General features: G+C 55.4%; 1 protein-coding gene across 6 annotated transcripts in view; it reads right to left on the bottom strand.

The window, feature by feature from the left end:
* Positions 1 to 27,726, bottom strand: part of SLC39A11 (solute carrier family 39 member 11) — a 175,620-nt gene that overhangs the window by 47,147 nt on the left and 100,747 nt on the right. For all 6 annotated transcript variants that reach the window (XM_036340438.1, XM_036340441.1, XM_036340443.1 and 3 more), the window contains one exon: positions 18,850 to 19,020. In XM_036340438.1, coding sequence (XP_036196331.1) covers positions 18,850 to 19,020 — 171 coding nt within the window. The remainder of the gene's footprint in view (positions 1 to 18,849; positions 19,021 to 27,726) is intronic.

Genomic DNA, 27,726 nt, shown 5'->3' with positions numbered 1-27,726 from the left:
CATCTCCAGTGGGGGACATGCAGGAGACAGCTGATTGATGTTTCTCTCTCTCTTTCTCTTTCTCTCTCTCTCTCTCTCTCTCTCTCTCTCTCTCTCTCTCTCTCTCTCTCCATCATCATTCTCTAAATAAAAATATATTTAAAAAAAAGAATTCTGAAAACAGCCCTACCCTCTCTACCTTTTGGGACTGCGAGGAACCAGCACAACGTGCCCTGAGCCATCACTCGGGTGCTGACTGATGGGAGCTGACCTGGAGGGGAGATGGGGAAGCAGACCCCACCTGGCCCTGCAGGCTCACCTGTCCCGAGAGTCAGCCTTGCCTGGAGGACAGAGCCTCCGGCTGAGGCTCCGTGTTTGATGGACGGATTATCGTTAAAGTGCCGGCAGCCACCGCTGGTTCCCCCACCAGACACTGTCAGGGATGAGACGTGGCATCGGGTAATAAAGCACAGGACTGGACTCCTAATGGAACCAGACGGGGCTGTAATGTGTCCATCAGCGGCCGCCGAGGCCAACTGCAATACAGAAGCGAGGAAAATCGATGTGTGATTTACAGAGAGTGAGTTTTATCTCTTAGATGTCAAACCACCAGGGAAAAGAGAACGTCTCACACTGTGTTAATTTTAAAAGCACAATAAACTAGTCATCAGAAAAAGGAACGGAGACAGTGTCAAAGGCCTGGGAGGACCCCAAACGGGCAAAACCCTGTTCTCACCCTCCCTCCCACTCTCTCTGAAAAGGGGGGCTCATCTCCCCACCCAGAACCCCTTTTCCTGCAGGGAGTGGAGAGAGCATTCCTCCCTTGCACCCTCCCCGCCTGCTCCCCTCCCCACCCTTCTCACTGAAATAAGAGTGTCCAAACACTTCTTTCTTCTTCCAGGTCTTCACTCACCTGGCTGGTCCCACTCCTGAGATGCAAAGCTGTTGCCTGGACACCCTCCTCTCTGCGCCCTGGGCCCTGGAAGGGGCAGGCTCCACGGTCCTGCACTAGGAGAGCCACTTCTAGGCGGCTGAGCGGGACTGGGTGCAGCAACCACTTGGAAGGGGGTGTACTTTACTCCTCACCCCCACCTGCAGCTGCCGCCACCCCTCCCCCCAGTGAGGGCAGTGGTGGGGGTTCTCATCCTTGACATCACACTGGTTCCTTCCTCATTATACCTGACACTGGTCCCGCACCAGCACATCCAAGTTCAAGACCTTCCAGCCCCAGTGCCCCAGGTTCAGCATGACACACATCACTGCCCTTCGTTTTCCTCTGTGTTTTATAGACAACACTCCTCACCACCCCCCCCCCCCCCACACACACACACACAGGTCTCTGAGCTGCCTCGGCTGGGGGACCACAGCCCCGCCTTGGGGATCTCCTGCATCTCCGTGGCTCTGGAATCCACGTGTAGAAGGGCGGACCCTGCTCGAGAAAAGGCTGCCTGAGGCTCTGGTGGAGTGACGGGAACCAGCCCCCCTCATCGGGGCTCATCTCGGGGGAGAGACACAGAGAAGGTACGGGTGGGCAAGTCGCACACTTCCGTGTCGGGGCTGGCATTCCTCAGCCACACTAATGTCCTCCTGCGTGTCATGGCACAGAGCGTGGCTCGTGGTGGCGAACGCATGAACGAAACAAATGAGTGAGATGAGCAAAAGAATAGAGAAGGCCCTAGCCGGTTTGGCTCAGTGGATAGAGCATCGGCCCTTGGCCTGAAGGGTTTCAGGTTTGATTCCAGTTGCAGGCTCGACTCCCAGCACCCTCTCTGTCTCTCCCCCTCCCTTCCACTCTCTCTAACGATCAATGGAAAGAATACCCTTGGGTGAGGATCAACAGAACAAAACAAAACAAAAAACAGAGAAGAAGGAGGTGAGAGGAAAAGGCACAGGTATTCTGAGTCACAAAGACTTGGGTAGAGACCTAGGCCCTGGCGCAACTGGACTGTCCCGAAGCTCACGGACAGGCAGGGAGAGGAGGCTTTAGCCCTAGGCTGCCCCGCAGCTTCGAAACTCGCCTTCCAGACAGGGAGGGGCTCTTTCTCCATCACCCACGCGTGGGATATCACGGCGTCGTGCCCCCTGCTGTGCGGCTGAGGGCATGGGTTGTGACCTGGCCCCGGGCTGACCGGAGCTCCGAGCCCCTCAGAACCACTGCAGCAGGACCCGAGCAAGGCTACCTCCACGGGCCTGCAGACCCCGACAAATCTCAGGGTCGGCCCTGGACAAAGGAGATGCTTCTTCAAGGAGGGGCAGGGGCTGGAGGCCACACCGCCGACCTTCCCCACAGCGGCCTGGGAGGCACCTCCACCTCCTATCAACCTGGACGTGTACTTAAAACATTTAGCCCAAGAGCAAGGGATGACATTCACAAGGCCAGAGGCCTGTGGGGACAGCCTGGAGGCCAGAGCTGCGTGGGCTCCCCACACCTCCCTGGGCGGCCGAGCGTCTTCGGGCGCAAGATGTCACAGAATCACTGCTGGTTGCTGCTGGTCCCTAGATACTTGCCCATCCTCACACTGCGTGGTGACCTGGCCCTGGGAACGCCGATGAACAGGTGCTTGTGTAACAGACGGCGGGAGCCGGACGAGGGGGCCAGGCAGGCTGGTGCCCTTTGCAAGGGGACCATCGCCACTAAAATCCCCACCTTCTTGCACTACCGAGTTATGCCCGGCTCCTAAGAAATTTATGACTTGGGAGAGCGGTTGGCGGCTCGCCTCGCCTCCCCAGAAGGGCTTGGGGACACCTTTGGGCAGTAAAAGCACTCGTTTCCAAGCAACCAAATAGCAGGTCTTCTGTGATAGCTCTTTGTTCTGCAAAACGGCGGCTCCAGAGCAGCCTGCCATTAAATGGGTCGAGGCTGCATCTCCCGGAAAGGACCTGATCCTGCTAAGACCCCTTGTCACCAGACAAAGGTAAACAGGCCAGTGTGAAGTCATGCCTCTCAGGGGACTACCACGCTCGCCATAACTGGGTGTCAGTTGACCTTACGAATCCAATCAGCAAGGCAGTGGCCCCATCACCGGCGGACAAACAGGCCATTTCGTGGGCCCCGACCTTCGTTTAACAGCGGTTCTCAACCTGTGGGTCGCGACCCCTTTGGGGATCGAACGACCCTTTCACAGGGGTCGCCTAAATACATCCTGCACATCAGATATTTACATTACAACTCAGCAGTAGCACAATTACAGTTATGAAGTAGCAACGAAAATAATTTTATGGTTGGGGGTCACCACAACATGAGGAACTGTATTAAAGGGTTGCGGCATTAGGAAGGTTGAGAACCACTGGTTTAGAAAATCTAAAAGCTTCTATGAACAGGAAACAGTGGTCCCTGGTCTGAACATCTCCCGACTGTTTGGATCTAGCCCTATATACTCGCCATTTAGGCTGGATTGATTTATTCTTCTTTCTAAGCCTAAGGCAGGGTATGTCCCATGAGCCCAGGGCAGCTTGGGAGCTGAGAGAATACCATCTTCTCCTCTCCCTCGTCCCCCCCGCCCCCCCTCCCCCCCCCCAGCCCTCGGCATTGAAATATCTCCCCCTTTATTTCACGCTGGTTGCACCATCTTCTGATTCCTGCCTGTCTAACTGTCAGGCCTTCATCGTCCAGGGAGTAATGGAACCTGGCCCACAGCAACCACCAAGCTCTGGCTAATGTTGTGAGTGTCTGTTCCTCCGGTCACCCCAGCCCTGCTCCTCGCCCCCCTTTCTTTCAGCAGCTCCACTCCCAGCCCCGGGACCCTCCTCTGCGGAGCTCACCCCATGTAGCACCTTGGCTCCGACACTTTCTGTGGTTCTGGGCTCCGCCCAAGGCCCCAGCCCCTTGCAGCCCAGTTTGCAGGCGGCCGAGGTGCCCCGCTGGCCGGCGTCCTTCTGCTGGTCCTTGGACGGGCTGAGAGGAAGGCTGTCAGGTGGGTTCTAGCACTGCCTCCTGAGGCACCGGTGACCAGTTCCGGGCCCAACTAGGCGAGCTACAAAGGCGAGCTCTCTGAGCTGGCATCCAGCCAGCCCAACAGGAAGAGCTCCGGGAAACGGTCTTTCCTACGGGACCACATCCCCTAAGATGACCCTAATCCCCTAAGATGACCCACATCCCCTAAGATGACCACATCCCCTAAGATGACCGTGGGGCAACCCGGTAATTTCCTGGGCAGCCTCAGGGAGCCGGCTGCGAGGTCCCTGCTCATTTCAGTGGGTGGCCCTCGAGTCTCACCATGTAGGAATCACCCAGCTCTGAGCTCAAGGCCACACTCTGCCTTGCAGGACAAGCTGACTCCCTCTCTGGGGGCCAGTGATGAGGGCGCCCACCCCAGAGACGGGCCAGAAATGACGGCTGAGGCTTTGCCCTGGCTCTTCTGCTTTGGAGCGTGTGGTGCTTTGTATCGGCGCTGATTTCTGAACGACCCTGGCTATTGCCACAGAACTTCTGCCCCAGCCCTTCCCCAGGCTCTCGGGGATCTAACTTACTTAGGGAGCCCTATTTTCCAGCAGATTCCATGGGGCTGCCAGATCTCCCTGGACCAGGCTGGTCAGAGAACTGGGAAATATGACGGGCAGAGCGCCTGCTTGGGGAGATATGATTACAAACAGCAGGACAGGGACACACACTTGCAAATGACGGTGGCAGAAGAGATGACACAAGGACCCTGAGAGCCGAGGGCCGTGTTCACACAGTTCTGCAGACACAGCGGGACTCACAGCCTGGCCAGCTGGCCCTGGTCACAGCCACCGGGCTGGCCACATGTCATGGAGGCCAGTTCCACCTTCTCAGAGCCGGCCACCGAGGTCGGCGCGCACACCCTGCAGGACGCACACTCGTTGCTCACACCCACGGGGGAGCCAGTCTAATTAACACGGTTTTTCCTATCGCTAAGGCGTTTCCCCATAAGCTTTGACATTTTCCTTTATTTTTATTAATTTCGAGAGGAAGGAAGAGGGAGAGAGAGACAGAACATCAATGATGAGAAGATCATTGATAGGCTGCCTCCTGCACACCCCCTACTGGGGATTGAGCCCACAACCGGGGCATCTGCCCTTCACCAGAATCAAACCTGGGACCTCCTGGTTCATAGGTCGACGCTCAGCCACTGAACCACGCCCAGAGGTTTTCCTTTATTTTGACAGAAGTTGTTCTCCAGGGCAAGCGGTGTTTTCTGCATCCTTCACTTAATTTCTGCACTGAGGACTCGGAGTCAGCTCAGAAACATTATTACTGCACGAGGTCATGGCACAGGATGGCCTCGGACAGCTGGCGGTGCGAGGGGGTGCCGGGGCCTCCCGGCAGCCGCCCCATCTGGCCTGTTTATTGCGGTGGCGTCGGGATGAGTGACATATGGTCATCGATTTTATGTCCGACTCGTTTCCACTGTGGCATCTGCTTTCCCACCTCACAGCTGTCAGGAGGCCTGTGCAGCTAGGCCTTTTCCCTTTCGGGTTGCATTTGGGTTTTCTTCCTCATTGAGAGAAGGGTGAGGGAGCAGAGACGAACGGGAAGTAGGATTCTGGACGAAGGTGGCCTGCTATGTGTCCAGTCCACGAGCTGCAGGGTTGTTCCGATGTCTCGTGAATGCAGAGGCTCTGGACCCCTAATGCCCTGTCACCAGCCGTGTACACGCTGTTCAAGCTTTTACCATCCTCCCTGGCCTTGAACTGTATCGCCGCCCACGCTCCGGTCAGAAAATGAATAATATCAGGCTCCCGGCACCAAAACCAGCTGCTCACCTAGCGCCCATCTATTTTGTTTTGGCAACTGGTAGGCTGGCCCTCGAAGGCATATTTGCCATTTTAGGAAGATGATTCTAGAGACAGAGTGTGGGGAAAGCTAGAACGAGGATGTACTTACAGCAAGGCTTCCAGACAAGGGCTGTCGCACAGCCTGGGAGAGGGAAGCGAGATGATCATCCATCAGGCAGAGTCACAGATTCCCAGGGTGCCAGTCACACAGGGGCCGCACACAGAGGCACACTTGAAGAAGTCCTTAGCGGAGCAAGCTTCTTCCGTTAGCCACAGGCCCCTCTCCTCCCTCTTGCCTTTCACTAGCTGGCATGCCTTACTTACATGAACTTGCCTGGTCCGCGAAGGCATTTATATTTCTAACCCTGGGACTGAACAAATTTTTTTCCTTTAACAGAATACAGAGGATTTGATGGCAGAATGAACTGTGGAAACAGCTAAGGGAGGAAAGGGATTAAGGATAATAGATTTCTGTCTTTTAAGGGGGAAGTGCTCGTCGGGCGATGTGCACATGGTTCTGTCTGAACTAACGGAATCGGGTGTACAGAAAGGGATAAGCAACCGTGGTAGCCAAGCTGTGCTTCTTGGAGTCTGAATCCTACATCCTTTCTAAACTTCCCACGGCAGGGCCAGCAGAAGCAACACGGGCCCGCTCTACAAACATGAACCAGACCTTGCTGTTCCCCAAACTTCAAGCCCCACCCCCAGGCAAGCTGAGTAGGCCACACACAGGATCCAGACAGAGCCTTCGGCCGGGGAGCAAGCTTGAGAGACCCACATCTTGCCTCCGACTGGTGACAGCAGCTTCAAAATCGAGGTCGCGGTGAGCAGCCAGCTGGGCCTGCATTCGTGGTGGTCTCCCAGGGCACCTCGCCCACGGCGGGGAGATGAGACGGCACCTTGGAGCTAATGGCACCTGGGAATAGTCCTCACACGCTGCTCACAGCGGCTCTCAGCACCTCCTTTCACCCAGAAAGAGGAGATTCAGAAACTCCTGCTTCTAAATGAAGCGTGACTAAAACCTTGTCTGCCTCCCACTGCTCTCGAGATGAAATCTGAAATACTTAGGGCGTCCCTGAGGCCCTGGGGCCTCGTCTCCAGCTCCAGCTTCATCTCCAGCCACTCTGCTCCCTCCTCCACACCCCAGCGGCCTGGCCTCTCTTCCCCTCTCATCCGCATCTCACCACCCCTCCCTGGTGCAGCTGTGCCGTGGCCTGGCATACCTGCCCAACCTATTATCTCTTCACCTGCTCCATTCCTTCGCTCTGTCCAGGCGTCAGTGTAGCTTTCCCTTCCTCCAGCAAATCCACCATCACCCCCCACCCCCTCTGCTTCTCTCTGCCTCGTCATGTCACTCATCTATCAACAGCACCCAGAGAAACCAGCGTGGTCTGCCTGCCTCCTTCACGGGGGTCACCCATATGCATGGGGGCTTGTGGCTCTGATGTCCCCAGCACCCTGCCCCAGATAAGCACACCCTCCCTATGAAGTCGGGGGGTCGTGAGCAATGAGGCAGCAGCCTGAGCCAGGCCTCTGCAGCTGGAACCTCCACCTGCCCCAGGGGAATGTGAGATGGCGGGGGGGAGGGGGGGGGGCGGGCAGGGCCGGAGGCAGAGGGGAATTGGAGGAGAAAGAGGCCGAGGGAAGGACCCGAGCCTGTTTCAACAGGGGAGGCTGGGAAAACGGAGCCCAGGCCCCAGAGAGGACACACTGAGTCCGGCATGAGCTACACATGTTCAAATCCAACCACATCACGCATCACACTCGAGGCTAACTTCCCACTGACCGTGCACAAGCTACTGTAAGTGCTCAGCAGCCAGAAAAACACCCCCGTCCCTGACTCTCAGGTTAGCTGGGGAAACCACATACACACCCGCACCCCCTCGCCTGCACGCACAGAGGATAAAATGACAATATGATGTGAGGCAGCAGGGCAAGTAAGTGATTTTCCCGTGGTCGGCAGGCCGCTGTCTCCAGGGTGGGGCCGTCCCAGAGAGCTCCGGGGGGAGTGAGGCTGGAACTCCTGGGCTCCACAGAGCCTCAGGGCGCATCGCTCCCAAACAGAGAGCTGTGCTTCGGACGGAAGCGCCTGTGCCTGGGAGTGTGTGTGCGGCCCTATGGGCCTGCCTCCCTGTGCAAGACCCTGTGCAGGACGCTGGGACAGCCTGACACCCAGCAAGGACCTGCCCACCAGGAGTCCAGGATCGGACTGGGCACAGACTCACACCTGTGGCCCCAAGCAGCCCCGGGACTCTGATGCCGTGGATGATAATAAGGAATAACAACGTGCCCGAGGAATGCCGAGTCTACGCTGCTGGTGGAGGCCATCGGGAGCCTGGCAGGCTCAGTTTCCACATCTGGAGAATGGGTGTTAGAGCTCGGAGCAAGGTAAGGACTAAGGCCACCTGGCAGGTGGATGTCTTTCCCCCTCTTCCAGCCAGGTGGGCTGGAGAGAAGAAGTGCGTTAGATGGGGCTTTCGGGGATGGGTTCTGGGAGGGGAGGTCCTATTCTCTCCAGGGAACTGGAAGGAAGAGCCAGACAAAGGGTTGGGGAAGGCTACGTGGATCGCAGCACATGGAACTCACCCCACGCAGTCCCAGTTGAGTGAACCAGTGACTGGGGTTAGAAAACTCTGGTTTAAAATCCTTTTCCTTCAGAACTTGGAAAGCTAGAACTTGAGAACCTGATGCCCCTCCCACCAGCCTCGAGCTCACAGCCCCGCCATGGAGGGGTCTGCTGTGCTTCCGATTCCAAACCGTTTCCCCAATTTTTACAAACTCTCACAGTGGCATCCTAAAGTTTCATGAGGACGGATCTTGGCAAGAGTCCCTTTTGTATTTATTGGGCTGGCGCTCAGGAGACCTCTCGGGTCTGGAAAATGCACCCACTTCACTTTGGGGACATTTTCATGCTACCGTTTTCGAAACGCCATCTTCTCTTTCTTTCCGGACTGCCAGGTCATCGGGAGCCGATACCACAGGGTCCATCTGCTCATTTTCTACCTGTTCTCACGGGCTGCATCCTGTGTCTTCTACTCTATCATCTTAGAGGTTCCTCGACTTTATTTTCTCCTCCTGCTACTTTTTTTTTCTTTCCAAATTTCAGGGAGGAAGCGAGAGGAGAGATAAAAACATCAATGATGAGAACCATTGATCAGCTGCGTCCTGCACGCCCCCTACTGGGGATCAAGCCAGCAACCTGGGCACGTGCCCTTGACCGAGATCGATCCTGGGACCCTTCAGTCCGCAGGCCGACACTGGATCCATTGAGCCAAACCAGCCAGGGCCACTCCTGCTCCTTTTACGCCTGCCTGCCTGGCGTCTCATTCCCAAGAGCTCCTTCTCTATCTGGCCTTTCTGTTACTCAGTGTCCTCTGCTTCTCCCTCTGAGGGAGTTAATCGTCTGTTTCCGTGTTGTTTTGTGAACGCTGCCTTGCTTCCGTCATCTCCAAATTAATTTTTGGTCTTTCTCTTTCTCAAGGAAGGCCTCTCTCAGAAGCCTGAGGGATCTGGGCTGACCAGTCGGATTAACTCGCAGGCATTACCAAGCTCACTGGAAGCCGAGTGTGTGCGGTCATACGGGCCTGGCGATGCGGCTGGTGGGGTGGGGGAACCCCAGGGGACTGAGCATCGAGGCACCTTTCGCTGGGTGGGCTCCAAAGGTCAGTGTCTGGAGACCATTCATTTAAGAGCCTTCGGTTTCTCCAGCGGAGGGTCCTTCCTTTCTTCCTGGAGGACATGATACCTTACTCTTGGCTTCACCAGTCCCTGTACCCACTGTGACCATCACCTTCCATTCCTCCTGGCCCCTGCAGCCGGCCCTCCCCTGCGATGCACTAACCAGATGCCCCCCCTGGGTTCCTTTACCTGGAAAATCAAGGCATGTCCCGCCATGTTGCAGGGGAGGTAACTGTCCAGGTGTCAGGTGTGGGATAAATATCTGAACACACTGTTACAGGTGACCGTCAGCTGTCCTGCTGGCTGTCCCATCTCGTCTCTGTACTAATCCCAGCCTCCAAGCTACTCTCAGCCTCCACGCTACTCCCAGTCTCCACGCTACTCCCAGCCTCTAGGCTACTCCCAGTCTCCACGCTACTCCCAGCCTCTAGGCTACTCCCAGCCTCCACGCTACTCCCAGCCTCTAGGCTACTCCCAGCCTTCACAGTACTCCCAGCTTCCAAGCTACTCCCAGTCTCCACGCTACTCCCAGCCTCCATGCTACTCCCAGCCTCCACACTACTCCCAGCCTCTAGGCTACACACACACACACACACACACACACACACACATGGCACATGTCCACCAAAACACTTGTACAAAACATTCGCTGTGGTTTCTTCTTGAGAGTCCCAAACTGAAAAACCACAGTATCCATCCATCGCAGATGGCATACACAGCGGCGTGCAAATACAACGGAATGCTACATAGCTCATCGTCGTCATCATCAACTAATAAACAACCCCTGGATGAATCTCGGAGCCAAAGAAGCCAGATACAGACCAGAACATTTGGTGCGATTCCATTAAATGATATTCAAGACCAGGCAAAACCTATCTGTGCGAAGTAAGTTAGAATAGCTGTTATCTCTTAGGGATGACAGCTTGGGAAAGGCTTCTAAAAATATTTTGCATCTTGGTCTGAATAGTGGTCCCAGAGATGTAGAGATATGTAAAAATTCTTTGAGATGCATTTAGGATTTGTCTGACTGTACATATGTGATAACTTGATTTCAAAAGTAAGAAGAAAATGGAAGTATCCCTGATTGTCATTTTAAAGCTTTATTGGAAAAGGTTTTCTGAGGGTGGAAAAGATCTTCTATCTTTTTAGAAGCCTACCTGGACCTTAGAATTCAGGGGAGGGGCCGGGCGCCTCTGCATATCCCAGTGCAGCGTTCGAGATGTTGGACCTAAAATACAAAGCTCAGGCCTCCTTCGGCACCAGCTCTGCTATGAGGCGGGACCTCTGCCAAGTCACATTCCTCTGAGCTTCAATCCCTCTTAAGACAAGGGGTGACTTACACTGCCTTGGAGTCCACCCCAATTCTAAAATTCTTTGCCACTGGGGAAAAAATTGAGATTAAAAACAAAACAACACAAAACACCAAAAGGTATTCTCTCTCTTTCCTCCCTGTCAATCAGACACACGCTTTCTGGCTCCGATTCGCCCACTGCTGACTGGACAATACGCTCTGGGGCGCCGGAGACATCACCCATTTTCTCGTGCACTCGCTCGCTCGGGGAGGTGAATGTAGCCGGCGCCGTTAGATGAAAAGAGCCTTATTTTGCCATAAAATACATTAGATCTAAAGCAAAGCCTTGTATCTATTCTGTCAGCAAAGCTGGTAACAATCCCAGGCTTTGGAGAGAGTTAATATTTCCACCAGCCAACTTAATGGGCCCCTGAATAAACTGCCTTTCCCCTCCAGTCCAGACTTTGGCCAGGAAAAAACAATACGACACATAATATGTGTGGAGAGAAAGCTGCTTCCCAAGGTCGTCTTATTTAACTGGTGACCGAGGTCATCTTCTTTAACCGGTGGCCGAGGTCATCTTATATAACTGGTGGCCAAGGTCATCTTCTTTAACCGGTGGCTGAGGTCATCTTATTTAACCGGTGGCCAAGGTCATCTTCTTTACCCAGTGGCCAAGGTCATCTTATTTAACTGGTGGCCAAGGTCATCTTCTTTACCCAGTGGCTGAGGTCATCTTCTTCAAGCGTGGCCACTTCTTGGGGAAGACAAGCATCGGGCCATCCATCTGATGGCTGGCAGCCGTTTTCCTTCAGCATATCATCCTCAAGATGAAGAATTATCACCTTCATCCCAGACACTTTGGTTGCTGTTTCAAATCACAGCAACAGTAAAAATTCATGGGAACGTGAAGCGTTTAGCATAGGGGGAGGGTTGGATACAGCCTGTTGTAAAGATGCCCGCGCAATTTAACTGCATCTGTGAGATCGAAAAAGGAAAGGCTGAGCACATGAGACGATAATGTGCTTTCAAGCCACCAGGGAGGGGCCGAGCCAGGATCGAACCCGGGGGGCTCTTCCCCACCACGCGGCCGTCCTGCAGGGAGGGGTCCTGAGTGGGGGCCCCTTTCCCCGAGGTCACTCGGGTGCATCCCTGCTTCGGAGCCTCTCAGACCCACCACGTGGGGGGACAGAGGCCGCTGTCGTCTTCCAGTGACCCACCCCCACCCCCACCCCGTTCCTTAGTGAGGGAACGCTGTGCGCTAGAACTTTCCAGAAGCAAAGCAGGGGTTGGGAGCTGGCCTCCTCCGGACCGTCTGGAGGAAGGAGTGACAGCTGAAGGTCCGATGATGACCCTGGACTAGGAGGAGAGCCATGGGCAAAGCAGAAACCAAACAGGGGCCCGTGTCCCGCAGCTGCCATCTCTGTGCTGGACTTCTCTTCATTCCTCACCCGAGGCCATGCTTTTATTGATTTTAGAGAGAGAAGAAGGGAGAGGGAGGGAGAGAGGAACAGCGATGTGAGAGAGAAGCATCAATTGGTTGCCTCCTGTTCAAGCTGCGACCGGGGAGTTAAACTGGCAACCTGGGTATGTGCCCTGACAGGGAATCGAACCCGCAACCTTTAGGTCAGCGGTTCTCAACCTGTGGGTCAGACCTCTTTGGGGGTCGAACGACCCTTTCACAGGGGTCACCTAAGACCATCGGAAAACACATAGATAATTACATATTGTTTTTGTGATTAATCACTATGCTTTAATTATGTTCAATTTGTAACAATGAAAATACATCCTGCATATCAGATATTTACATTATGATTCATAACAGTAGCATCATTACAGTTATGAAGTAGCAACGAAAATAATTTCATGGTTGGGTTACAATGTGAGGAACTGCATTAAAGGGCCGCGGCATGAGGAAGGTTGAGAACCACTGCTGTAGGTGCACCGGACGATGCTCTAACCAACTGAGCCACACCAGCCAGGGCTGGACTTCTTTTCTTGATTTTTTTTTTATAGATTTAAAAAGGTGTTTTGTTTTTTTTTATTGATTTCAGAGAAAAAGGGAAAGGGGGAGAGAGAGAGAAAGAGACAGAGAGAGAGAAACATCAATGATGAGAGAGAATCATTGATCAGCTGCCTCCTGCACTAGGGATCAAGCTGGCAACCCAGGCATGTGCCCTGACCAAGAAGTGAAGTGTGACCTCCTGGTTCATAGGTCAAAGTTCAACCACCGAGCCACGCTGGCCAGGCTGGGCTTCTTTTATATGAGACAGGACTGTTGTTTCGGGTTTTCTGTACGTGCTGTCGACCTCTTATCCTAACGGATGTCAGAAGCCCACTGGGGAGGTTACAGGTGGGTCTTCAAGGTCGCCTGCCCCACATCTGAGCTGAGAGACATTCCTGCAGGCGGTTGCCCAGGTGTGGAGTGCGGCCATATTTCCATGACTGTGCTCCCCACACTGAACCTGAACTGGGGGATCCCTGCACCTCGAATGGGAGTCACCCCCTCACCCCCAGGGCACAGCTTTGGTCACTGGTGGCAGCAGAGTTCAATTTCGGAACCTCTCTCAACTATTGCTTTGGTTCTTCCTTCCTACCCGGTCCCATCCCAGGGAGGGAGGGAGAGAAAGCCGGGCCAGCAAGAGCACATCCAACCCCGTCTTAATCAGCAGCATCTGGAGAGCGAATCGCCAGCGAGAGCACCACCAGCACATTAAGGGAAGCAAGCAGCAGGGGTCGGGGACAGGTTCCAGGCGGGCCGAGGGGACCCAAGTCTGCAGATGGCAGGTTAATTACGGCTGGGGGTTGGGGGTGGGGTTCCCCATCCCTTCCCTCGGAGCTGCATGCTGAGAAGGTTCACGTGAGACGTCGCAGGCCCACAGCGCAGCTATGAAACCCCTCATCCCCCAGGAACACGCTGGAGGTGCCGAATGGGTCTCGGGGAAGCGTGCACACATCATCCTCTCCCGGGGGGAGACTCGGTGTCATACCCCACGGCCAGCCGGGCGCCGGGGAGAGAGGAAAAACCAATCAACGAATAACAAGGAATTGGCTCCCTCCCGACGCAGCGCGGGCTGGGGAAGGAAGGGCTTAGCTGGGTCACGAGCTTTTCTGACTCCCGGGGCTCTCGGGAGCCGGGGTGGTCTCTCGGGGCAGGGACGGGGCGGGTGACGTCACCCGGCCAGGGTCCGCTTCCCTGAAGAGGGTTAGGGGCGGGTTGGCACACACGTGCGCACTCCACAGACGGGGAGTAGAAACCGGCCAGGTTCCAGGTGGGCCCGAAACTGGAAGGCAGAGGGGAAGGGAGGAAGGGAGTGGCGTGTGGGAGCCTCTAGACAAATGGGGGGGGGGGGGGGTCCTGAGCATCCCTGTTGGGGCCAGAGTGTGAGAATGACAGAGCAGGTGTCAGATGGGAGGAGGGGGCCAGGGGAAAGTGTGAAGGGACACGGCCCCGGCACCACAGTGGAGGTAAATAAAACAGTGCTGCCCACTCGAGGGATAGTTTAGCCAAGAATAACTCAGGTGATGGGTTCCGGAAAGACGCAGGTCCCTCCTATCTCCCCTTTTCCATTCACCGAAACCCTAGGCATCCTGTACTGTGTAACCAGTCCGCCTTCCTGCCCAGCTTCCCCCCCGCAAAAAAGGAGAGAGATTGGGGCCACACACGAAAACTCGGAATTTACAAGCTAAGTTACCACTAGGAAGGGGCTGCATCCTGGGTCCTTGCCTCTGAAAATGAATCAGGATGAAAAGGCTGCTTAATTCCGTCTGCATCAGAAAGTGCTGCCTGATATTTAAACACACACACACACACACACACACACACACAACACAAAACTCAACTCCCTGTTTTTGTCAACTCGGGGACTGGCTCACTGTGTCTTGGACAACATGTCAGTTTGTTTAAAACACACACAGAAGAGACATTCCTTCTTGCTGTCAGAGCAAAACTTCTTTGCTCTTCCGTCCAGCAACCCCAAGAAAAACAAGGGAATTTGTGGCTTGGTTTCCTTGGCAACCTTATCTTCATTCCAGGCCCATCTCCTGTCTCTAAGCAACAGGGCGCTCTTCAGAATTATGTGGAGGTGAAACCCAGGCTTCTGGGAGTCCTCGAGGACCACACAGGTCAGAGTAGAGCCCCTGGCCCCGCGCAAGGCAGGGCCCAGGGACCAGGCAATCTCACGGCCCCACTGTCCTCCCCCACCCCCCCACACACCCCGTCTTCCTTGTGCCTGGACTCCCGCCTGCCCAGTCTCCTCCCCTGGGCTGATGCCTCTGTCCTCCAGAGGGGTCGGTGACTCAGTTTATCAGCCCGTGTCTCCCATAGGACCCGCCCCTCACCGAAAGGCCCCACCCAGCTCCAGCCTGAGAGGGAAGCTGACCCCGGACACCAGGCCACAGCAGGGAGCACTAAGATGCCACGGGGACACTGGTTTCATAAGCAAATGGCTCTGCTGGAGAAGGCGTGTGATTAAAAGAGCGTGAGAGAAATGCCCGTGTCGCTCTGCTGACATTTAAGAAGAGTCTGCACAGGAAAACGGGATTCGGAGATTAGTTCCCCATCGGCGTGACCCCGCCTCTCTCCCGACATCTCCGAGCCAGGAAGGGCTCCTGAGGACACACGGAAGGGGGACAAACGCGCAAGATCTCTAGAAGGGATGGCTCTGAACTTGACTTAGAGGCAGAGGAGTGCCGGGGGCGGGGGGCACTGCTCTCGGGAGCCGGTGGGGGGGGGGGGCGGCGGGGGCGGGTGAACTGAGCAGTGTCCCTGGGGCATAGGCTTCACAGTGAGGTCCCCAGGACAGTGAGGTCCCCAGGACAGCAGATGTCCTGTCTGCAAAGCCGGAGCTGAGTGGGGAGGAGCTGTTCTGAGGGGCCCCGCACGGACACCATCCAGCTACATGGCCTGGCATGTGGGGGGGAGGGGGTGCATCTCTCTGCAGATGACACAGCACCCAGAGGAGTGGATGAGGAGCCGTCCTTGGAGCAGCTCCCCCCGACCTGCCCTGCACCCCAACATCAGACACGACGATGAGCCTGCTGAGCCATCCCCTTTGCAAGCCAGTATCTGCCTAACCGTCGCTAGAAAGACACCTGGAAGCTGCTGGACACTTTGAGTCCTAAGACAGAAGTGTGTTCAAACTCCCCTGCTTTAATGTACGTAGTAGGTCGAGGATGACAGATGCTGGCAGACGTGGGCTGAGTCCGATGGGAGCCCCCATCCTGGGGCAGCCATAGAACGTCGCTTCCTCAATCGGAAGGCCCGCAGGGCACGGCGTCCGTGTGTCCGGCCTGTGGCGGGAGGTGACATCATCTCAAAGCTGCCCGTCACCTTTCCTGTGTCTCCACTCTCAAGGCACCGGGCGATTCTCACGCTCCCACCCACCAGCCTGTGCCGTGGCGCACACAGGGGACACGCCACGCCGAGCGAATGTCACCCAGACGGGAGCCTGCGATCATTACAATGTCAGGCTTCCCACCGAGACGCAGATAATTAGAGGAGAACATTGCAGTGTTTCCCAACCCTGGAGGAGGTGAGAAGCGCCTTCCAAAGGAACCACCTGCCGGAGTGAAAACTCAGGTGATGGGAGACCTGCCCATCTGAGATCCTGAGACCAGACCCGGGCGGTCTGGGAGGGTCAGAGCGAAGCGAAGACCGAGGGGGGGAGGAGCGCGGGCGGGGGGGGGGGGGGGAGTGGACATTTCCCAGGCCCCACTGTGCTCCGGGCACCGGGCACACACTTCCCAGCAGATGACGCGGACAGAGCCGCCATCGCTGTCACCTCACTGAACGCTGCGCTGCAGACAGACGCTGCCCCACTGTCCTGCTGGGGAAACTGAGGCTCCCCCAGGTTCACCTAAGGCCACCGGCCAGCAGAGCATTGTGTGGCTCCAGGACCCAAGCCCCGGCCTTTCTGACTTGAAATCCTGGGTGTGTCCATCTCTCCCTCCATGTCACGCTCCCTAAGGCGGTTAAAGGGTTGACGATCTCTGGTCCTGGGCCGTCCTCACTTGGCGGTGGGTGAGGGGCTGCGGGGGCTCATTTCTACACAGATCCGCAGGGCGCCCACAGTGGCAGGTCCTGTGCGTGAATGAGGCTTCTGTCCTGATACCTGGGTCCCCTTCCCCCGCCCCCTCCACCATCCTAACTCTCCTTGCTGAGCTGAGCCCATTGCCACCGGTGATCACTGCCGACACGACCCTTTAATGTGGCAAGCTGCGAACAGAGAGAAGCACTTCCTGAATTCTTCCATAACCGGCTCTGAAAACCCCTGCGATCCACCGGCAGACAGGAAGTGAGCTCGCCAAGTGGGGGCAACATAGGGATGGAGCTCGAACCAGCTCTGCCCGCCTGTGTGACCTGGAGCTCGTCTAATTTGCCTCTCGGGGTCGAGTGTCTAAAACATCGAACAAGGACACAACATCTATATCATAATGTGGAGCCCTTCACGGCCGGAGCGTCGACAGGCCCAGGCAGTGGCGGCCTCCAGCATCGTCACCGTGCTTCTGACCACGAGGACGCCGGCCTGTGAGTAGGTCTCTGGCTGCGGAGAGGACGCCTCCAGTTTCTGGGAGCAAAGCCCTGGGAAGTAGACGGTTTTCCCAGGAAAGGCCCGTGTGTAATAAAACTTCCTACCCGGTCCTCGTCCTGGGAAAATGAGTCAATCAGTTCTCTCGGGCCACTGGCTCCTCCCTGCGGAGTCTGAGAGCTGCCCCTGCTAAGCTGCCCGGCGGCACACAGGGACCAGGCCAGGGAAAGAGGACGGCCAGGCTCACGCCACCACCAACCCAGAACCCGTGAGGACTGCGGTCCGTGTCAAAGGAGACTGCAGATGGGACTGTCCTGGCCCGCCTGGGGGTGGGGTGAGGACCCTGGAGGTGTCGCCGAGGACGCAGTGATTAACGTCATTAAATAGACCAGATGAATAATGTACTGACTGCATGACTGTTCACGCATCACCCAATGCCGGGCTGAAGGCGCCACAGGGATCACTGAACACGCCCTCCCCCATTCTCCAAGGGGGCCGTGTTTGGATGAGATTCCCTCCCGCATCCCTTTAAGCTCTACATGTAACTTCCTCACGTACAAAGCAATGGCAGTGCCCTGTGGGGCCCATCAGCTCCTCGTGAAAAGAGATGAGAAGGAACTCGATTGCTACTTGATGTTCAATCCCCCTCAGATACAGAAAGGGAGCCACAGTCATTGGCGGGCGGTTTTGGGGTGTTCACCGACCCCCTGGGGGCTATCTGTCCACAGCTCTAGAGCAGGAAAGAAACCCCCTTTACAGAAATAGGTGTGAGGGTGCAGGCAGTTCACCTGCTTCAGGAAGAAATGGTCGTGACTGCTGGAGGCCGCGGCTGAGAGCCCTCCTGCACACGGAGGGGTGCCCAGCTCCCAGTGTGACGGTGCCCCGCTCCTCCCCACCCCGCGCCCCTCTCGTGCAGGGGCCGGGTGCGCGCGTCCTTTGGAAAACAATACCCCAAGGAAAGGACGTGCCTTGGTGTCAGTGTCGCGGACTGAACACACTGTCTCGGAAAGTGCTTTCAGGCGGCAGATGACAGACGCAAGGGCTCTGAGCCGTCGGCGGTCCCGGCCCGAGGAGAGCAGCTCCCTTTCTGTGTCTGTGCTTCCAGTGATGCTAAATAAAACGTGTTGTTTTTGGAAACACAACACCAATACATTGTGGGTTTTTTTTTCAATTAAAATAAATCCAAAGACACAAAACCAATTCCTCCGAAATGCTAAAAAAGGAAGGATTGGCAAGGACATTTCAGAAAGGTGTCACAGGTAAGACAATCGGCAAAGCAGACGGCACTGACTTCGGTATTTTAAGACCATGAAGTGGAGGAGACGTCTCGTGGTTAGGAAAGGCTCATTCGTGGGAATCGGGACAGTTAGGCGGTCGGGCTCCAGAGGACTCGGAGCAAACACATAAAGAGAAGGACTCACGGGTGGAAAAGGAGTGACATGGTTCGGAGCGACTGGAACGGGGAGTTTTCTCATACAGGGACCCGTCGAGAAGAAGTAGCCCCACAAATATAGTCAAGAAACATCTGCACGCCCCTCAAAAGAGGATCTGCACCCCGACCGCCTGGCCTTCTTCCCAGCCAGGCAGCTGAGCCGGCATCGGCAGTGCCTGCCCTGCGGGCGGGCCGGTCCTCACCTGGGATGTTGTGGATGGTGATGGCCAAGATGAGCAGCGTGATCCTCCTCCAGCTGCTGCCGCTGGGCGGGGCCGAGGTCCCCGGAGCAGACGCAGGGACGGTGGGGCCCTCGGGCTGGTCGGGGGCCGCCGCCCTCTTCCTCTGGTACGCCTCGCCATTCTCGCTCTTGTCTGCAGAGAGAGAGACAGGAAGAGGGAGGACTGTGAACAGGAGGAAGTACTTCGGACGTGGGCAAGCGGCGGCAGGAGGAGGCGTTCAGATGGGGACAGGGGCTGCTTCCTAACTTGCTGATGGACCGTGTGTGCTCCTGCGTGTTCCTTCATGTCCTCATCCCTTCTCTCCTCACGCACTCACTCATCCACTCATCCATCCTGCAAACACTCACTGTGCGGGCATTCGGCGCCGAATGGAAAGGCACTAAAAAGGGGAAAGAAGATGAAAACAGGGTACGCTGGCCATGCCCACTTTAGGGAAGCAACGCTGAGCAGGGGTGAGGACGGAGCAGGGGCGAGAACGGAGCAGGGGTAAGAACGGAGCAGGAGCGAGAACTGAGTAGGGGGAAGAATGGAGCAGGGGTGAAAACGGAGCAGGGGTGAGGACGGAGCAGGGGTGAGAACGGAGCAGGGGTGAGAACGGAGCAGGAGCAAGAACTGAGTAGGGGGAAGAACGGAGCAGGGGTGAGAACAGAGCAGGGGTGAGAACGGAGCAGGGGTGAGGACAGAGTAGGGGCGAGAACTGAGTAGGGGGAAGAACGGAGCAGGGGTGAGAACAGAGCAGGGGTGAGAACGGAGCAGGAGCGAGAACTGAGTAGGGGGAAGAACGGAGCAGGGGTGAAAACGGAGCAGGGGTGAGGACGGAGCAGGGGTGAGAACGGAGCAGGGGTGAGGACAGAGTAGGGGCGAGAACTGAGAAGGGGGAAGAACGGAGCAGGGGTGAGAACAGAGAAGGGGTGAGGACGGAGCAGGGGTGAGAACGGAGCAGGGGTGAGGACAGAGTAGGGGCGAGAACTGAGTAGGGGGAAGAACGGAGCAGGGGTGAAAACGGAGCAGGGGTGAGGACGGAGCAGGGGTGAGAACGGAGCAGGGGTGAGGACAGAGTAGGGGCGAGAACTGAGTAGGGGGAAGAACGGAGCAGGGGTGAGAACAGAGCAGGGGTGAGGACGGAGCAGGGGTGAGAACGGAGCAGGGGTGAGGACAGAGTAGGGGCGAGAACTGAGTAGGGGGAAGAACGGAGCAGGGGTGAGAACAGAGCAGGGGTGAGGACGGAGCAGGAGCGAGAACTGAGTAGGGGGAAGAACGGAGCAGGGCGAGAAGTGCAGATCCTGGAACCAGACTCAAGCTGCTAAGCCTCTTTGTGCCGGTTTCCTGATTCACGAGGCGGAATAACAGTACCTGCTGCTTCGGGCTTCTGCGAGGATCAAGAGAGAGGCTGCATGAAAACCCCGAGGCTGTCCTAGGCGCTGTGTGTGGGGACGTGGTGGCTGTCACACGCCCTCTCGCCCACAGAGCTCTGCCCATGACTCTCCTGGGGACCCAATCGTGTGTGTGTGTGTGTGTGTGTGTGTGTGTGTGTCTGAGCATCCGAGTGTCACTCGGTCCCAGCTTTCCTGCCTCAGATGTCAGGCAGCCCCAGTGCACGTTTGCATGTGGGTGGGTATCTGTGCACGCCTGGGGGGGGGGGGGTGCTGTTGTACATTCTGACAACATCTAACGACTCAGGCTGTAGAGGCTGGATGGGAAATTGAACTATGTATCTGGGATTTTAAAAAATATATTTTTATTGATTACAGAGAGGAAGGGAAAGGAGAGAGAAACATCAAGGATGAGAGAGAATCATTCATCGGCTGCCTCCTGCTCGCCCCCTACTGGGGATCAAGCACACAACCCGGGCATGTGCCCTGACGGAATGGAACCGTGACCTCCTGGTTCATAGGTCAACGTTCAACCACTGAGCCACCCCGGCTGGGCTACGTATCTGGGATGTTGAGCCCATGAACACGAATGACACGAGCAGAGCAGACCAGCGTGCAGGCAGGCAGCAGGCCGCCCCCATGCCCCGGGGACTAGCCAGCGGACACCACTCATTCCCGGGGCCTCCTCAGAGCGTGGGAGGTGATAAGGGGGAAAAAAACAGCCCCCAAACCCAAACTCTTCCCTTTAGAATTTTATAACTTAAGGGATGAGAGGCAGGGAAGACATGAGTAAATTCCTTAAAATCCAAGGGGCAGGTCTGCGTCTCTAACGAGCACTGAAGACTGTGCTTATTGCTGTGAGTGACACAGGACGGGACGCTGGTTCTCCTGCAATAACATGCGAGAGCCACAGGGCGTGGCAGCGCCAGCAAATGCCAGCACCGAGTGTGGGTCTCTCGGGACCGTCGCGAAGCATAGAGTCCTGAGCCCGGGAAAGACGCCTGGCCCTGGGGTCCCAGGTGGGGGCCTGATGCCGGCGCCCCCTCCAGTAAATAAGCCGCCACTAATGAGTCCTCAAGGAGGGAAATCCGCCCACATCAATCAGGAGCGCGCGGAGGACCCTGACAATGAATCTTCCTGCCTCTCCCGGTTAAGGCTCGTTAAGCCGTCATGCGCCACCAAGCAAAATAAATGCCGCGCCGTGGGCAGAGGACCGCTTCAGGGGCGAAGCCACGCCCGGTGGGGGATGGGAGCAGATGCAGTGACAAGACCCGGGAGACTTCTTGAAAGAGGAGAGGTGTTGACACCTCTGAAGCAGAACTGGGCAAAGAGGAAGGGCACTGAGGGATGGAACAGCTGAGGCCAAGTTCAGAGACGGAAAACATCAATGAGCCTGACTGGCAGGCGATGCTGAGGAGTTATTTTAATAACCTGAGTCCTTACAAAAGCCCTGTGAGGAGATCACCCCCTTTCACAAATGAGCAGCGAGGGGGAGTGACTGTCCCAGCTCTCTCACCCCCCCCACCCTGCCCCCCCGTTGGGCTCGGGGGTCAAGCCAAGGTCCTCTGCCTCCTGGGGACTCCTCTTACCCAGGCCCCTTGGCTGACTGGCGGGGAGGGGGGAGCGTTGATCTCCGTTGCTGGACAGAAAGGGCAGTAGGAGCAGTCACTGCAGTGACATCTAGGGACCTGAAATCCCAGATGTTCAAGACGTGGAGGTGGCAGAGAGGGTCCGTGACTGGCGTTGAGTGACGTCTGAGCCGGAAACGGCTCAGTGGAAACCTCATGTCTACCATCGTTCCCACTCAGACCAACCGAAAGCGGTGTTTCTTAACGCATCCGACCCACTGGTTGTAAGTGTAAGAGGAAATACTTACTAAAGACGAGGACTCAGAGCCAGGCCACAGGCCTTCCCGGAGGAAGGAAAGGAGCCACGTCAGGGTGGATCATCACCAAAGAGCCTCTCTTAAAATCTGAAGGCCAGCACCTCAGAATCCACACAAAGAGGGGCCCCCCTGTGTCCTCCCACTGCACCTTTGTCAGAGGGGCCCCGCGCTGCTGCGTGGGAGAAGGAGGACCCCCAGCGGGACAGAAGGACCAGTCCAAGGCCCACTCCTCCACGGGGCCTGATGGGACACAGGACTTCCTGGTTTCCCCTCCCCCAAACCAGGGGCACGATCCTTGTCCCAACACGTTGTATCACAGAGCAAAGCAGACAGGGGTCCTCGGGCACGAGCCAGGGGACCACAAGGGGGAGCCCCTCCCCTCAGGGCTCCATTCCCTCCCTCCCCGTGAGTGAAGAGTCCTGCCTCCTCCAGATCAGGGGGCCCAAACCTGGATCAGCAACTGCTTTTGGAAGTTGCAATCTTCTCTCCGGCAAAAGACGCAAAAACAAAAACATCGACAGATGATTTTAAAATGATTCTTTAACCCTTACGGATTCAAGGCCCTCAGATGAGAACATCTCGCTGGGTAAATGCCAGGTTAACCTTTGTTTTCAGAGCCCTGGGCCCAGTGCCACCAGGAACACAGGAAGCTTGCTGTCCGAGTGATGGGGCTCAATGCTGGGCGCTCAGGCCCCCGAGCGCTAATGAGCAGATCGCCAGCCACGAGGGCCTTAAACACATCCCCAGACGTCACTGGACATGGTCTGGTTGAATTAGCACAAATGGGAAAATCCTCGGCTGCTTCGTGCAGAAAATCTCAAATCCCCGGAATAATACCTTCCCTGAAAGCTAAACCTGTTAGGAAACGTAAATGAAGGGTGTGTACATTCCCGATGGGTGTACTGCGTAAGCACAGACAAAATCAAAAGGCCGACCAGAAGCAGGAGCCAGGAGAGGCCATGGACTAACGTTTTCCCTCTTTCCTTGTTTTCCAGAGCATCACGGTAATCGGGGGGAGAAAGTCCATTATGCATGGGTGTGACAAGAACTGGGCTCTGTTTCCCTAACCATTCATGGAATTAGCATGACTTCCTTTATGTAATTTATGCTGAACTTGAACATGAAATAATCACTCAACATTGGCCAGCATCAACACTAACAGAGAAGCCACGGTCTATGGAAGCCCTTCTTGACAGTCACATGGGAATTTAAGAGCGAGCCAGGGGGTCCTCCCCGACTTGACAGAGGGCCCCCCTGCCCCGAGACATCAAAACTAAAGCCTCTGACCGTCTCTAAACCTATCCGCAACTCTCCCACTGTTTCCTTCCCGCAAAGCTACAAATACAACCACATTAAAGACCACTGCCCACAGATAGAAGGTGTCCAGTAGCCCTAACACGACAGCTGTCGTTTGTCCCTCACCTGTGTCTAGTTTTTGTACACCGATGCTTTGCATATTGGCAGGGAGTACAAATGGTGACGAGAACAGATGCTGGATCACACTGGCTGCAGTGGGATCATGGCTCTGTCAACCATGGGATCATGGCTCTGTCAACCACGGACGGGATCATGGCTCTGCCAACCATGGGAATCATAACTCTGTCAACCACGGGATCATGGCTCTGCCAACCACAGGATCATGGCTCTGTCAACCTTGGGACAGTGGCTCTGTCACTCATTACTCTGTGCCTCAGTGCCACTGTGGTAAAGTGGGTTTAATAATCGTATCTCCTCAGCAAGGTTGTTTTGAGAACTAAAGTCTACGTAGAGCTCTCGCACAGTGCCTGGCACGGAAAAACCACAATCAATGCTAGCTATTCTATTACTATTGATTCTACACTTTAATGTACAGTTTCACATTCCATTTGTTTCACTTGAAATTTCAGAAATATTTTCTGGATTTCTGAGTCTCGGCGCCTCTAGTTTTTAATGGCGCGAGGGCATTCCGCTTATTTCTAAGCCTGTCCTTTGCGAAACCATTTCCTCTATATTCACCTTTGAAGGGTCACATTTTTCCAGAGGCTAAAAGGTGCAGTGCCTCGATCTTGCCACACGGGGGCAAACTCCTTCTGCTCCCTCCCACCCAGAATGGGCACCCACCCGGCAAAGTTCCTGCCTTGACTTCATGCACGAAATCTTCATTGTATGGCTCCATGGCTCATGTGCCACTGGAGCATGTACAAAGGGGCTGAGCTACCCTGGGAAACAGCTGAGCCTGTGAGGGAAAGTTCCTGTTGCAAGCTGGGGGTCCGCACAACAGCCTCAAACTTTCAGGTGCTTGCCTGTGACTAACTGCTGCCCCACAGCCATCTCCCTACAGTTGGACACAGTGGAGCCGCGTCACACACGCATGTTACAAACGCAAATGCAGGACTAGGCGCCTGAAAATAAATGAGAGAAAATTCCCTTCGTTCACCCAACACTCCCTCCCACCTTCCACTACTACATCTGCAAAGTAATTTTGGCTTCAATGTCCCCAAAAAGGAGAGGCATGCATGGAAATGTGGGGGGAAAAACAAACAAAAACAAAACAAAAAAGAAGCTAATTCTTAGCTTTTGAAAATCTTCGGGGGTGGGAGGGCACAGCCTGGTGGTTGGGTGGGGGGTGTCTGACTCTCGACATGTCTGCACTAAATGCTGTCTTTAGAAGCCACTGGGCACTGGAGACGTGGCTTAGGGTCAGGAACTGGGGAGGGGGTGCTGAGACCGGCACTATGAGACCTAACAAGAGTCGAAGGGAAGAGGGAGGGGAATAACGCTCATGGTGTGTTTTCATGGAGAAACCCCTCCGCGTCCCTGAGCCGTCGAAGGCTGTGCCCTCAGCGGTGTCCTTAGATCCCCGGGGCCCCTCACACTGCCGACATACAGGCTGCAAATGGGAAGTCCTGGCCTGAAACCAACAGCAGGACATTCATCTAAGTCTCATCAATGTGACAGGTTGAATGGGTGTAAGTGGTCGAGGGAGGGATAGAGGGAGGGCTGGCCGGCCATCCCATCCATCTTGCCACCGGGCAAGTGCCCCAAATAAAATACTGGGGCCAATAACCTCACTTCTGGTTATAAAGCTGTAAAATGCATATTGAGGCAACCCTGGACAACCTCGGAGCTTGCGGGAGAAAACGTAAGCCACACACAATCACGTCACGGAAAACAAACGCTGGAGACTGGCGTCGCTTCCTTCCACGCTTTTCCAGGCGGCGGTACATAACTCGGATGTATTGCACGACGGCAGACTTCCCCCTAGGCGTAACACAAGCATCTCCCCCATACAGTGAAAGACCTTCAAGAGTGCTTCAAACAATACACATTATTATCCACACGACCTCGACCACTGGGCAGGTAGGCTATTTCTAAATTCTTTTTTCTATAAAGATCACTGCAAAATCTTCAGCGACATACACATGGGAGATGTGGACGGAGTTGCCGGAGTTGACCTCGTGATCAGAGGGCCTTGATGCATTTGTCTACGTAATTTCCGGAAAGGCCACGCGACTGATCCTCCCGGCCACAGAATGTGCCAGTTCCCATCACTGTTGCTTAGTCGGCCTGGGTATCTCTCGTTTGGAAATAAATGTATTCACTTCAGGGGGAAAGGCTATTCCTCCTTATTTTATTGCTTTGACTACAAGGAAAGTTGAGTATTTTTCATAGTTTCAGGAATATTTCTCCCCCTCGTGCGTGAAAGGTCCTCTATCCCAATGAGGCCTTTTAAGTCGTGCTAATAGGATTAGCTGACTCCTCACACACACGGGTAACTATCCTTCGATCCGCTTAGGTTCAGCCCGTGACTAATGAGACCTGGCTGGGAGCCGCAGGTCCAGTCCCTCAGCTGTGGCCACCTGGCCCGGAGGGTGTGTCAGCCTCCGTTTTTAAATTCCGTCTTGAGATTCCTCCAGATGGTATGGTGCCTTCTTTAAAAACCAGGTCACCTGTGTTACCTATGCCACTGTCTGGGGTGGTCCCGAAAGCTGCTTTTCTCTCTCAGTATCCAAACGTCCCTGTCTTCAAAAGGGTCTGGGAGAGCCTTCCCTGCCTCCCTGCCTTCTTCCTCCCCACAGCTCTGGGATTCTTGCAAACCACACGGCAGTTCTGCGCCCAGAACACAGAGCAGGAAGAAGAGCAGGTCAGGACCCTCGCCGGAGCTTCCGGAATCAGCCAATTACCAAAAAACCAGGGTGCTCAGCTGTCTGTGCATTTCAGACAGAACAAGAATTTTTAGTGTAAGTATGTCCCAAATAAGGAGTGGGCTGTACTTACACTAAAGAGCATTCACTGTTCATTTGGAATTTGGATTTAACTGGGCATCTGGTGTCTTATCTGACAGTCCTATTTGCGCCTAATTTGGGGTCCAAGTTCTGGGCATGGAGAAGTGTGGCGAACGGAGGGCCCTGCTCCCTGAAGGCAGCCCCCACTCGTCTCAGGGGGAAACCTTCCGAGCATGGGCGGCGTGTGGGCAGCGTGGGTCACGTATAACCCGGGGCTGGAAGAAATTCCATCGGAGACCAAGGGAGCTTCGGGGGACGATAACGAGTCTCCGTTGTGCTTAGTTACTAACCTTTAGGCAGAGGAGCATCTGGGATCTAAGAAACATGATGATAAACTCGCCATCTTTGTAACCATCACAGGCACTGCCACTGGTCACTCCGATGACCACGGCCCCGTGATTATCAGAGCGGCCCGGGCTGCCTGTGTGAGGGGCTGGTTTGAATCCCCTGTCTTTGCTGTCGGTACATGTTTTCCAGGCACCGAAAGCAATCCACGCCTCGCCTTTGCTGCGTATGAATAAGCAGTTGCTTAGTGACAACACAGACACAAATAGACCTGCCTAATTGGTAAAAATTAAACGCGCACCACAGGGAGCGAGGGTTCGCTCTTACCTCTCATCCCTGAAGCTAATCACCCCGCACACGGTGCCCGTTCCAGACACCCGAGTGAGGTGGCCGCGCCTACTCTCAGCCAACAGGGCCAAAATGTCCAGGATGAGCAAAACGTCCATCTACCGGGCCAGCTCTTCCAGTTCACGGGCACAAGAGAACATTGTATCAACATGAACTCACTCTAGATCAAGTGGTTTAAGTCTAAGAATGAACCCAGGGCTGTCCCTATAGTTCTTCTCAGCTCACCCTGCACGTGTGTGTGCAACCCATCAGCACGTGGGGAAAGGACCATCGGGTCCTTGGGTGGGGGTGGGGAATCCACCAGCAGAAAGTGGCGTTGACTTCAAGAGAGCCCAACACTCGTTTCAAAAAGGGCAGCGTGCCCGGCCAGCGTGGCTCAGTGGTTGAGCATCGACCTATGAACCAGGAGGTCATGATTTGATTCCCGGTCAGGGCACATGCCTGGGTTGTGGGCTTGATCCCCAGTAGGGGCGTGCAGGAGGCAGCCAAGCAGTGATTCTCTCTCATCATTGATGTTTCTCTCTCTCCCTCCCTCTCCCTTCCTCTCTGAAATCAACAAAAATATACATATACTAGAGGCCCTGTGCAGAGATCTGTGTACTAGTGGGGTCCCTGGGCCTGGCCTGTGGGGATCAGGCTGAAATTGGCTCTCCGACATACCCTGAGGGGTCCCAGATTGCGA

The sequence above is a fragment of the Myotis myotis genome, unplaced genomic scaffold (assembly GCF_014108235.1).
Source record: "Myotis myotis isolate mMyoMyo1 unplaced genomic scaffold, mMyoMyo1.p scaffold_m19_p_17, whole genome shotgun sequence".
Lineage (NCBI taxonomy): Eukaryota > Metazoa > Chordata > Mammalia > Chiroptera > Vespertilionidae > Myotis > Myotis myotis.
This window is presented reverse-complemented; position numbering and strand designations above follow the sequence as displayed.